The following is a 12718-nucleotide window of genomic DNA, read 5'->3' on the forward strand; positions in this document are numbered from 1 at the left end:
TTTCTGTTGTTTATTTTTCTCTTATATAATCATAAATCGACATTCTTGGAATTATAAACATCAAGATACCACATTCTTCTTTTCTATTTTGCATTGTGCAATTCATAACTTCTGGCCTTGGAATGTAAACAGTTTGTTTTTATGATAATTACAATTCTGGTCATTTTTATGGAACACAAGAATGTAGATCATCCAGAATGTGTATGTGTGCACGCCTCTGCTTTCAAATGTTTGTCCCCATGCACATTGGATGACATCATGAAAATGATGACATCATTAGTGTATGAACTGTCTAGACTTGGAGGCTGTTCAAAATCTGTTTGTTCCACAAAAATACTTTCATCAAACCCACACTTGATCTTGTATTTTAAAACCCCTCACTGTTAGTCGGAAGAATGCAGTGAAAAACGAAAATCACTTCCATGTGATGTATTTTAGATCAACACAAAAAAATCAAACTTATTTTTTTTTTCATTTGAAATTTAGAATTTTATTTTTATTAAAGATATTTTCCTTATAATTTTAATGTTTTCTTTTTACAAATACTCAAAGAACATTTTTTTACTTGCATATTTAATTACAAAAATATTTTTTTGTACAAAAATGCTTAATAGTGAAAATGTATTTTTGTATAAATATTTTTTTACATACATATATTAAAGAAAATGTGATTTTGTCCAAAAATATGAATTTTGTAATCGGAAATTTAGGTTCTTTTTTGTTTTGTTTTCTTACATATAAATAATTAAATATAAAATAAAATACGTATCAAGTGCGCTTGAAAGCCAAATCACAACGTAATAGTAGGAAAATAAACAAATATTTTACTTGTTTGAAATTTATAGCATATATATTTCAGAGGTATACTCCATCCTCAGTATGTTGTTTTCTTTCTTTTTTCCCTTTTTTCTTTTTTGCCATGTTGTAAAGTTGGAGAAAGAAAAGTCTGTTTGTAAAGAACCGCGTGTTGTATCTCAGCAGTTGTATTTTGAAATGTTGAAACTATGCGTAGGCAACGCGAGAATAACATCAAGGGTGCGAATTCTATATAGAAACATTGATTTAATTTGAATAAAATAAACTACGCATCAAGTGCACTTGAAAGCCAAATCACAACATAATAGTAGGAAAATAAATAAATATTTTACTTGTTTGAAATTTATAACATATATATTTCGGAGCTATACTCCATTCTCAGTGTATTGTTTTTTTACATATTTAATAACGAAAATGTTTTTGCCCTCAAATACGTAGCACTTGTGCATTTTACCATTACCATGCAAATTTAGAAAGCCATTCTTCACATGAGCAAGTAGAGAAAGGTAGTTTTTGTTAGCTCTTCCAATTACTATGTTAATATTTTCAAACTGTCATCCATTTTGGTAATCAAGTCTTTTAAAGACATGTTAATAAAGCATTAGTTAGCTGTTGTAATTACTTCTTCAATGATTTTATTAATATTTGTTGCTTATGGCAAAGAAACTGTGGAACAGAAACTGATTTTCGCCTTTCACTACTTTCTTCTTAGCCGGAAATGGCAAGTCTCAAGCATTATACCTTTTTACTGAGGAATTTTCTGAAAATTCAGATATATTGAATTTTCTGAAATATTTAGAATAGGTATTAGACATTAATAAATATTCAATAATTTTCAGTTTCTTTGGTTAATTTTAACAAATATGTAGGGGCATAATAAGGGCGCAGCCTTGAAGATTCAAATATTTCAGATTTGCATTGAATTTGATCCATAGTCATGACTGAAATTAATTAAGATTCCCTAAATTTCAATTTCTTCTTAAGACTACTTTAATTGTAAACGTTTTCTAGACTCAAAATCATGTAATATGGATTCTTAACATAATTATATCTTGATTTTAATCTTTGTAAGGGGACATAAAAATGACACAAAACTTTTGTTTTGAAAATTAATTTTATCTTAGCTGGGACAGGTAATATTCTAATTTTTTTGTTCATTCAATGATATTAGTGAATTAATTTTATCTTAGCTGGGACAGGTAATATTCTAATTTTCTTGTTCATTCGATGATATTAGTAAATTAATTTTATCTTAGCTGGGACAGGTAATATTTTAATTTTCTTGTTCATTCGATGATATTAGTGAATTAATTTTATCTTAGCTGGGACAGGTAATATTCTAATTTTCTTGTTCATTCGATGATATTAGTAAATTAATTTTATCTTAGCTGGGACAGGTAATATTTTAATTTTCTTGTTCATTCGATGATATTAGTGAATTAATTTTATCTTAACTGGGACAGGTAATATTCTAATTTTTTTGTTCATTCGATGATATTAGTAAATTAATTTTATCTTAGCTGGGACAGGTAATATTCTAATTTTTTTGTTCATTCAATGATATTAGTGAATTAATTTTATCTTAGCTGGGACAGCTAATATTCTAATTTTCTTGTTCATTCGATGATATTAGTAAATTAATTTTATCTTAGCTGGGACAGGTAATATTTTAATTTTTTTGTTCATTCGATGATATTAGTGAATTAATTTTATCTTAGCTGGGACAGGTAATATTCTAATTTTTTTGTTCATTCGATGATATTAGTAAATTAATTTTATCTTAGCTGGGACAGGTAATATTTTAATTTTCTTGTTCATTCGATGATATTAGTGAATTAATTTTATCTTAGCTGGGACAGGTAATATTCTAATTTTCTTGTTCATTCGATGATATTAATGAATTAATTTTATCTTAGCTGGGACAGGTAATATTCTAATTTTCTTGTTCATTCGATGATATTAGTGAATTAATTTTATCTTAGCTGGGACAGGTAATATTCTAATTTTCTTGTTCATTCGATGATATTAGTAAATTAATTTTATCTTAGCTGGGACAGGTAATATTCTAATTTTCTTGTTCAATCGATTATATTAGTGAATTAATTTTATCTTAGCTGGGACAGGTAATATTTTAATTTTCTTGTTCATTCGATGATATTAGTGAATTAGTTTTATCTTAGCTGGGACAGGTAATATTCTAATTTTCTTGTTCATTCGATTATATTAGTGAATTAATTTTATCTTAGCTGGGACAGGTAATATTCTAATTTTCTTGTTCATTCGATGATATTAGTAAATTAATTTTATCTTAGCTGGGACAGGTAATATTCTAATTTTCTTGTTTATTCGATGATATTAGTAAATTAATTTTATCTTAGCTGGGACAGGTAATATTCTAATTTTCTTGTTCATTCGATGATATTAGTGAATTAATTTTATCTTAGCTGGGACAGGTAATATTCTAATTTTCTTGTTCATTCGATGATATTAGTGAATTAATTTTATCTTAGCTTGGAAAGGTAATATTCTAATTTTCTTGTTCATTCGATGATATTAGTGAATTAATTTTATCTTAGCTGGGACAGGTAATATTCTAATTTTCTTGTTCATTCGATGATATTAGTAAATTAATTTTATCTTAGCTTGGACAGGTAATATTCTAATTTTCTTGTTCATTCGATGATATTAGTAAATTAATTTTATCTTAGCTGGGACAGGTAATATTCTAATTTTCTTGTTCATTCGATGATATTAGTGAATTAATTTTATCTTAGCTGGGACAGGTAATATTCTAATTCTCTTGTTCATTCGATGATATTAGTGAATTAATTTTATCTTAGCTGGGACAGGTAATATTCTAATTTTCTTGTTCATTCGATGATATTAGTGAATTAGTTTTATCTTAGCTGGGACAGGTAATATTCTAATTTTCTTGTTCATTCGATGATATTAGTGAATTAATTTTATCTTAGCTGGGACAGGTAATATTCTAATTTTCTTGTTCATTCGATGATATTAGTAAATTAATTTTATCTTAGCTGGGACAGGTAATATTCTAATTTTCTTGTTCAATCGATGATATTAGTGAATTAATTTTATCTTAGCTGGGACAGGTAATATTCTAATTTTCTTGTTCATTCGATGATATTAGTGAATAAATTTTATCTTAGCTGGGACAGGTAATATTCTAATTTTCTTGTTCATTCGATGATATTAGTGAATTAATTTTATCTTAGCTGGGACAGGTAATATTCTAATTTTCTTGTTCATTCGATGATATTAGTAAATTAATTTTATCTTAGCTGGGACAGGTAATATTCTAATTTTCTTGTTCAATCGATTATATTAGTGAATTAATTTTATCTTAGCTGGGACAGGTAATATTTTAATTTTCTTGTTCATTCGATGATATTAGTGAATTAATTTTATCTTAGCTGGGACAGGTAATATTCTAATTTTCTTGTTCATTCGATGATATTAGTGAATTAATTTTATCTTAGCTGGGACAGGTAATATTCTAATTTTCTTGTTCATTCGATGATATTAGTGAATTAATTTTATCTTAGCTGGGACAGGTAATATTCTAATTTTCTTGTTCATTCGATGATATTAGTGAATTAATTTTATCTTAGCTGGGACAGGTAATATTCTAATTTTCTTGTTCATTCGATGATATTAGTGAATTAATTTTATCTTAGCTGGGACAGGTAATATTCTAATTTTCTTGTTCATTCGATGATATTAGTGAATTAATTTTATCTTAGCTGGGACAGGTAATATTCTAATTTTCTTGTTCATTCGATGATATTAGTTAATTAATTTTATCTTAGCTGGGACAGGTAATATTCTAATTTTCTTGTTCCATCGATTATATTAGTGAATTAATTTTATCTTAGCTGGGACAGGTAATATTTTAATTTTCTTGTTCATTCGATGATATTAGTGAATTAATTTTATCTTAGCTGGGACAGGTAATATTCTAATTTTCTTGTTTATTCGATGATATTAGTGAATTAATTTTATCTTAGCTGGGACAGGTAATATTCTAATTTCCTTGTTCATTCGATGATATTAGTGAATTAATTTTATCTTAGCTGGGACAGGTAATAGTCTAATTTTCTTGTTCATTCGATGATATTAGTGAATTAATTTTATCTTAGCTGGGACAGGTAATATTCTAATTTTCTTGTTCATTCGATGATATTAGTGAATTAATTTTATCTTAGCTGGGACAGGTAATATTCTAATTGTCTTGTTCATTCGATGATATTAGTGAATTCATTTTATCTTAGCTCGGACAGGTAATATTCTAATTTTCTTGTTCATTCGATGATATTAGTGAATTAATTTTATCTTAGCTGGGACAGGTAATATTCTAATTTTCTTGTTCATTCGATGATATTAGTGAATTAATTTTATCTTAGCTGAGACAGGTAATATTCTAATTTTCTTGTTCATTCGATGATATTAGTGAATTAATTTTATCTTAGCTGGGACAGGTAATATTCTAATTTTCTTGTTCATTCGATGATATTAGTGAATTAATTTTATCTTAGCTGGGACAGGTAATATTCTAATTTTCTTGTTCATTCGATGATATTAGTTAATTAATTTTATCTTAGCTGGGACAGGTAATATTCTAATTTTCTTGTTCCATCGATTATATTAGTGAATTAATTTTATCTTAGCTGGGACAGGTAATATTTTAATTTTCTTGTTCATTCGATGATATTAGTGAATTAATTTTATCTTAGCTGGGACAGGTAATATTCTAATTTTCTTGTTTATTCGATGATATTAGTGAATTAATTTTATCTTAGCTGGGACAGGTAATATTCTAATTTCCTTGTTCATTCGATGATATTAGTGAATTAATTTTATCTTAGCTGGGACAGGTAATAGTCTAATTTTCTTGTTCATTCGATGATATTAGTGAATTAATTTTATCTTAGCTGGGACAGGTAATATTCTAATTTTCTTGTTCATTCGATGATATTAGTGAATTAATTTTATCTTAGCTGGGACAGGTAATATTCTAATTGTCTTGTTCATTCGATGATATTAGTGAATTCATTTTATCTTAGCTCGGACAGGTAATATTCTAATTTTCTTGTTCATTCGATGATATTAGTAAATTAATTTTATCTTAGCTGGGACAGGTAATATTCTAATTTTCTTGTTCAATCGATTATATTAGTGAATTAATTTTATCTTAGCTGGGACAGGTAATATTTTAATTTTCTTGTTCATTCGATGATATTAGTGAATTAATTTTATCTTAGCTGGGACAGGTAATATTCTAATTTTCTTGTTCATTCGATGATATAAGTGAATTAATTTTATCTTAGCTGGGACAGGTAATATTCTAATTTTCTTGTTCATTCGATGATATTAGTAAATTAATTTTATCTTAGCTGGGACAGGTAATATTCTAATTTTCTTGTTCAATCGATTATATTAGTGAATTAATTTTATCTTAGCTGGGACAGGTAATATTCTAATTTTCTTGTTCATTCGATGATATTAGTGAATTAATTTTATCTTAGCTGGGACAGGTAATATTCTAATTTTCTTGTTCATTCGATGATATTAGTGAATTAATTTTATCTTAGCTGGGACAGGTAATATTCTAATTTTCTTGTTCATTCGATGATATTAGTTTTGCTCTACACATTGGATTGCTGATTCCATTTGTAAAATCTTACAATGTTTTTTTTATTTTGATTTTTTTAGGAGAGAAGCGCCATTTTGAAGAAGTGGTTCTCCTTAATTGAATCAAATAAAACATCACTCGCAGAGCTGCTAACAAAAGAACAGGTAAGACATTTGAATTATCAAGAACTAACAGGAAGACTAAATGTGCTTGGCATTTTATGAGGAACACTGTTTTTTTTTTGTTTTGTTTTTTTTATACTATACTCATACCATATTACTTCATATCATTTGTATTCTTCAGACTTCTGTTCTCACCTTCAGTGTCATTTTCACAACGTTTCAATCGATGTAACCACCAACCTTCTTCTTGTCAAACTCAAGAATGTTTCTGTTGAAAGCAGGGATTTGGACAGAATTTTGAATGTAACCCTTTATTTACTTCATGGGAGTAGCATGTGCTCATTCTATCAGCTATGACTGGATAGAGGTCCTAAGTAATTCACAATTGTATTTTTTGGTTGCCCACACTGAGGATTGAACCTTCAACCTTCAGGAGAATATCACTTTTTATAATTGATTTTTCCAAGTAATCTAACTACTGTGCCACAGGTCCTTGCTCAGTGGGTAGAGTACTTGGAAAAATCAGTTGTAAAAATATTCTCCTGAAGGTTGTGGGTGATTGAAAAATATTTAGGACCTTTATCCAGTCATGGCTGATGGAATGAAAGCATGCTAACCCCGTGAAGTAAATAAAGGGTTCTGTTTGAAATTCTGTTCAAATTCCTGATTTCGACAAAATACACCCAAAGACAGTCGTCAGTTACATCAACCGAAATGTGAAAATGACACTCAAGATAAGAACAGTAGGCCAAAGAATCCAAATATTATGAATAAATAATCCTCGTCTCCAAAATTCAGAAACCATATTTGTGTGAGTTTTTTAGTGCTACTCCATTTTACTTCCTAATAGAATCAGAAGCAACTGAAATTTTGGAAAAGTTTCTGAATTAGTATTTTATTCATTTTGTTAAAACTGGATATAAATATTTGAAGTTTTAAGGAAAATCACAAAACTGTTTGTCCTTTCTTTACGTTAATTAATCTATTTGGTTGTTGTCTGCTTGTTTTTCAGGGAAAGAGCATGGCCGACTCAATTGCTGAAGTTACTTATGGTGCAAGTTTCTTTGAATGGTTTTCTGAAGAAGCTAAGCGTGTCTATGGAGAGATTATGCCACCATCAACTGCTGATCGACGCCTCCTCATCATGAAGCAACCAATTGGAGTTGCTGGAATCATCACACCTGTAAATATACAAAACAAGAAATTAAAGACAACATATAAAAAGATTTATGATAGAATTAAATGTTACACTTGTTTACCCACAAATTTAAAAAAGCTGAACTATAAAAGATGAACTATAAAAGGTGAACTATAAAAGTTGAATTATAAAAGGTGAACTATAAAAGCTGAACTATAAAAGCTGAACTATAAAAGATGAACTATAAAAGCTCAGCTGCAATTAAACAAAGATAAATCCTAGGTATGAGACATAAATCGGTTATCTGTCTTCACTATTAAAGAAGGATAATGGGTAATCTATCCTAGTTATGACAAGACAGTAATTGACTATTCATTCTTGCTATAATAGGACAGTAATAGGCTATCTGTCTTCATTATGAAAAGACAGCAATTTCCTATCTATGTATTGGGCAGTAACTGACTATCTCTTCTTGTTATGATAGGACAAGAATAGGTTATCTATGCTATCTATGATAAGTCAGCAATAGGCTATCTGTGTTACCTGTGATGGGACGATGGGAGGCTATCTGTGCTGGGATGGTAATAGGCTATCTGAACTATGACGGTGATGGAACAGTGATAGGCTATCTGTACTACCTGTGATGGGACAGTGATAGACTCTGTGTTATATGATAGACGGTGATAGGCTACTTGTGATGGGACGAACGGTGATAGGCAACCTATGATGGGATGAACGGTGCTAGGCTACCTATAATGGGACAGACGGTGATAGGCTACCTATGATGGGATGGACGGTGATAGGCTACCTGTGATAGGACAGTAATAGACTATCTATCCTAACTAATATAGGACAGTAACAGGCTAAATCTCCTTGCAATGAGAGTGGAGTAATTGACTATTTGTCCCAGCTATAAGAAAACAGTATTTTATTAGCAATCTTAACTTATGACATAACAACAATTTGCTATATATATTCTGCCTTTGATAGGGCAATGATAGACTCTCTGCGTTACTTGTGATGCAACAGTGATAAGCTATCCATGCTATGATGGTGATAGGACAATGATAAGCTCTTTGTGCTGTCTGTGATGGGATGGACAGTGATAGGCTACCTATGATGGGAAGGATGGTGATAGGCTACCTATGATGGGACAGATGGTGATAGGCTACTTGTGATGGGACGGACAGTGATAGGCTACCTATGATGGGACGGACGGTGATAGGCTACTTGTGATGGGACGGACGGTGATAGGCTACTTGTGATGGGATGAATGGTGATAGGCTACCTATGATGGGACGGACGGTGATAGGCTACCTATGATGGGACAGACGATGATAGGCTACCTATGATGGGACAGACGGTGATAGGCTACTTGTGATGGGACGGACGGTGATTGGCTACCTATGATGGGACGGACGGTGATAGGCTACTTGTGATGGGACGGACGGTGATAGGCTACTTGTGATGGGACGGACGGTGATAGGCTACTTGTGATGGGACGGACGGTGATAGGCTACTTGTGATGGGACAGACGGTGATAGGCTACTTGTGATGGGATGAATGGTGATAGGCTACCTATGATGGGACGGACGGTGATAGGCTACTTGTGATGGGACGGATGGTGATAGGCTACCTATGATGGGACGGACGGTGATAGGCTACTTGTGATGGGACGGATGGTGACAGGCTACCTATGATGGGACGGACGGTGATAGGATACTTGTGATGAGATGGACGATGATAGGCTACTTGTGATGGGATGAATGGTGATAGGCTTCCTATGATGAGATGGACGGTGATAGCCTACTTGTGATGGGACGGACGGTGATAGGCTACCTATGATGGGATGGCCGGTAATAGGCTTCCTATGATGGAATGGATGGTGATAGGCTACCTGTGATAGGACAGTAATAGACTATCTATCCTAACTAATATAGGACAGTAACAGGCTAGATCTCCTTACAATGAGAGTCGAGTAATTGACTATTTGTCCCAGCTATAAGAAAACAGTATTTTATTAGCAATCTTAACTTATGACATAACAACAATTTGCTATATATATTCTGCCTTTGATAGGACAATCTTGCTAATAGAGGACAGTAATTGGCTATTTGTTCCAGCTATAACAGTTCAGTAATTGATTTTTTCCAAGCTATGAGAGAATAGTAATAGGCTATCTGTCCTTGAATTAGTTTTCAGTTTAACTGTCTTTTTGGTGACAGTTTGTTGTTCAGACTTTGGGATTTTAATTAAATCATTCATAAATCTACTATTGGGATAAACCTAAAATTAAGAGAGTGCATTTACTTTTTTTTTTCTTTTGTACAGTATTTTTACTGAGATGTCTATGGAGGCATAAATACATAATTGGATGAGAATCTTATACAATAATTTTGTCATTAAATCTCATGTAAAACGTGTTCGATTCTGCTGAGATTCACTGAAATAAATATTTATTGAGCTAACATGAACTTTTTTTTAAATTAATCTTTTTGTTTTAAACAGTGGAACTTTCCAATTGCCATGATTACACGGAAACTTGGTGCTGCTTTAGCCGTAGGTTGTACTGCAGTTATCAAACCGGCAGAAGATACACCATTATCAGCATTAGCCATTTGTCAGGTAAGTTTCGTTCAATTAATCATTAATGTCTTTGTTGTGAGTGAAAAATTATTACAAGAACCAAGAAAAAGAGCAATAAATTCAAATTTCCTGAACGCTTCATTAGCATCTCATAATCAGAACTATGCAATCCCAATTGTGTACTACAGTTAAGAAGAAGCAGAAGACAAACTGTTATCAGCATTAGCTATTTAAATTTCAATCATATTATAATAGAGATTTGGTGTGTGTATTTATAGCAAAAACACAAAATATTATTTGATTAGTAAAAACTGTAACAATGCAATATTATGTTTAATACCCTGTTTGATAAAAAATCATATTGTAACTTTATCTGCTAACCAACACACATTGTGTGCAGTTTCATTCACAAAGGAGAGCAAGACAACAAACAGGAAATAACTCCAACTCGCTTTTTGGTTCTGTACAACAAAATTTGTCGTTATGGCTGTGACCAAACCCACGTAATCTAGAACATTCTCCATGTCTCTCACAAGGTCTCAAACATTATCTTGTCTCTCTCATGATCATTTTTTCTTTTTTTTATAGTCCTTTGTTCCCCCCCACTTTGCATGTATTTATATATGTGCATCCAAGTTATGTTACGATATGAGTCAAAGGCAGATAAAATGAAACTATTGAAGCATTCAATAAATGTGAATTAAAGATTTACCAACATATTGTATCAAATCAAAGATGGTATGATGTCATTTTATTTTTTAATATTTCGAGATAAAATTTCCTTCTCAAAAGAGAACTCTTCAACTTTTAAAAATGAATCTTGTTTAAGAAGATTTCAAAACGGAATTGGAAAATCTTATGGATTGTGAAAATAAAGTGTTATGTGATCAAACAATATTTTTTGCAGGAATTTATTCCTATTTGAGTCACGTAAATTATTTCGAGATGAGAACAAATGGCATCGAAGTTCTGTTTCTATTTTTCTCACGAGGAAATAAATAAGTTTTCGTGATTGAACAATATTTTTCAGGAATTGATTTCTTTTTCAGTCACAGTATTCTTTCCAGTTGAGATTGTACACAATTTATAGTAGTGATTTAAAAAATATAAACTCAATGCAGCTATCATTTTGAAACTTACCCTGCATTGTCTGGTCATAAAATATGCTTAAATATATCTTCATTTATCCAGATTTTGTATCATTATATAACGATGTACCGATCCGGCACCATTTATAAGATTACCGATGTGGCAGGTGTCCTTTGATCGTACCTTGTCTCATTACAAGTTGGCCTGTTGATCGTCCTTACCCACTGTATTTTCATAGAGGGGCGCTTTTCCTCTCGATCGAATCGTCTTTCTTCCCATGAGTAGGTAGTCTTTTTTTTCTTTTTTTTTTTTTTTTTTTTATTACATTTTCACCCCAAACAAGGCAAATTGCCACTTTGGTGTAGGGGGCTACTATCAGGGGCAACAACTACTGGGGTACTATGTAGGGATTTGGGCAGCAAGGTGTCGGTTCACGTTACACTTGAACTTCTGCACGTCAGTACTGTTGGGGAAGCAGGGACCTGGAATGGAATACCAGAGTCTAGCGGTTCTGGGGAAGAAACTATTGGAGTAAAAAGATCTTTTACATCTAGGGATCTCTACAGTGTGGGGGTGGGATTTAGCAGCCTGTTGGGTTTGTCGAGGGTGCTCACGTCGTGGGGGCACAAGTGATTGCAGTTCGTCAGAGCATTCACCACTAAAATACTTGTAGAACAGGCAGAGGGATGCAACATTTCGTCAATGGGACAGAGGCTGAAGCTTAGATACCAGTTCAGGGCCTATCAGGTTTGCGACTCTCTTTTGAACCTTGTCAAGGAGCGAGAGACTAGTAGCAGATGCACCAGCCCAGATGTGGCAGCAATACTCCATACATGGGCGAATGGTGGCCTTATAGAGGTACAGGATACTTTCGGGTGTTAGTAGTTTTCTAGCACGGTAGAGAGAGCCCACCTATCTTGCAGCGGCCCTGGCAATGTCTTCAATGTAATTGTTCCAACTCATGTTTCCTATGAACGTTAGGTCAAGGAGTTTGAAAGATGGACTCTCAGATAAAGAGTCGTTGGCCATTGCTATGGGTGGTAGAGAGGGTTTCTTGTAATTATTGAATGAAATATACCCATCTCAGAGGCAATGTTGTCGGGGAGGTCATTTATGAATATCAGGAACAATAGAGGTCCAAGGATAGAACCCTGGGGCACCCCCGCATTTATATCATATTGTCTCCGGGTACATCAATCACTCTGCTGGTCCTTGCGCCTTGCTGAAAAATCAAGAGTCCTCACCACAACAAACAGAACTCCAGGTTATAACAGTAACAAACTATTGCTTTCATTATTTCATAACAACTACTAA

General features: G+C 32.3%; 1 protein-coding gene across 8 annotated transcripts in view; it reads left to right on the top strand.

The window, feature by feature from the left end:
- Positions 1 to 12718, top strand: part of LOC145293779 (succinate-semialdehyde dehydrogenase, mitochondrial-like) — a 94603-nt gene that overhangs the window by 54000 nt on the left and 27885 nt on the right. For all 8 annotated transcript variants that reach the window (XM_080140304.1, XM_080140310.1, XM_080140308.1 and 5 more), the window contains 3 exons: positions 6550 to 6633; positions 7604 to 7774; positions 10238 to 10354. In XM_080140304.1, the coding sequence (XP_079996430.1) occupies positions 6550 to 6633; positions 7604 to 7774; positions 10238 to 10354 (372 nt within the window). The remainder of the gene's footprint in view (positions 1 to 6549; positions 6634 to 7603; positions 7775 to 10237; positions 10355 to 12718) is intronic.

The sequence above is a fragment of the Euprymna scolopes genome, chromosome 15 (genome assembly GCF_053919585.1).
Source record: "Euprymna scolopes isolate OS-2025 chromosome 15, ASM5391958v1, whole genome shotgun sequence".
Taxonomy (NCBI): domain Eukaryota; kingdom Metazoa; phylum Mollusca; class Cephalopoda; order Sepiida; family Sepiolidae; genus Euprymna; species Euprymna scolopes.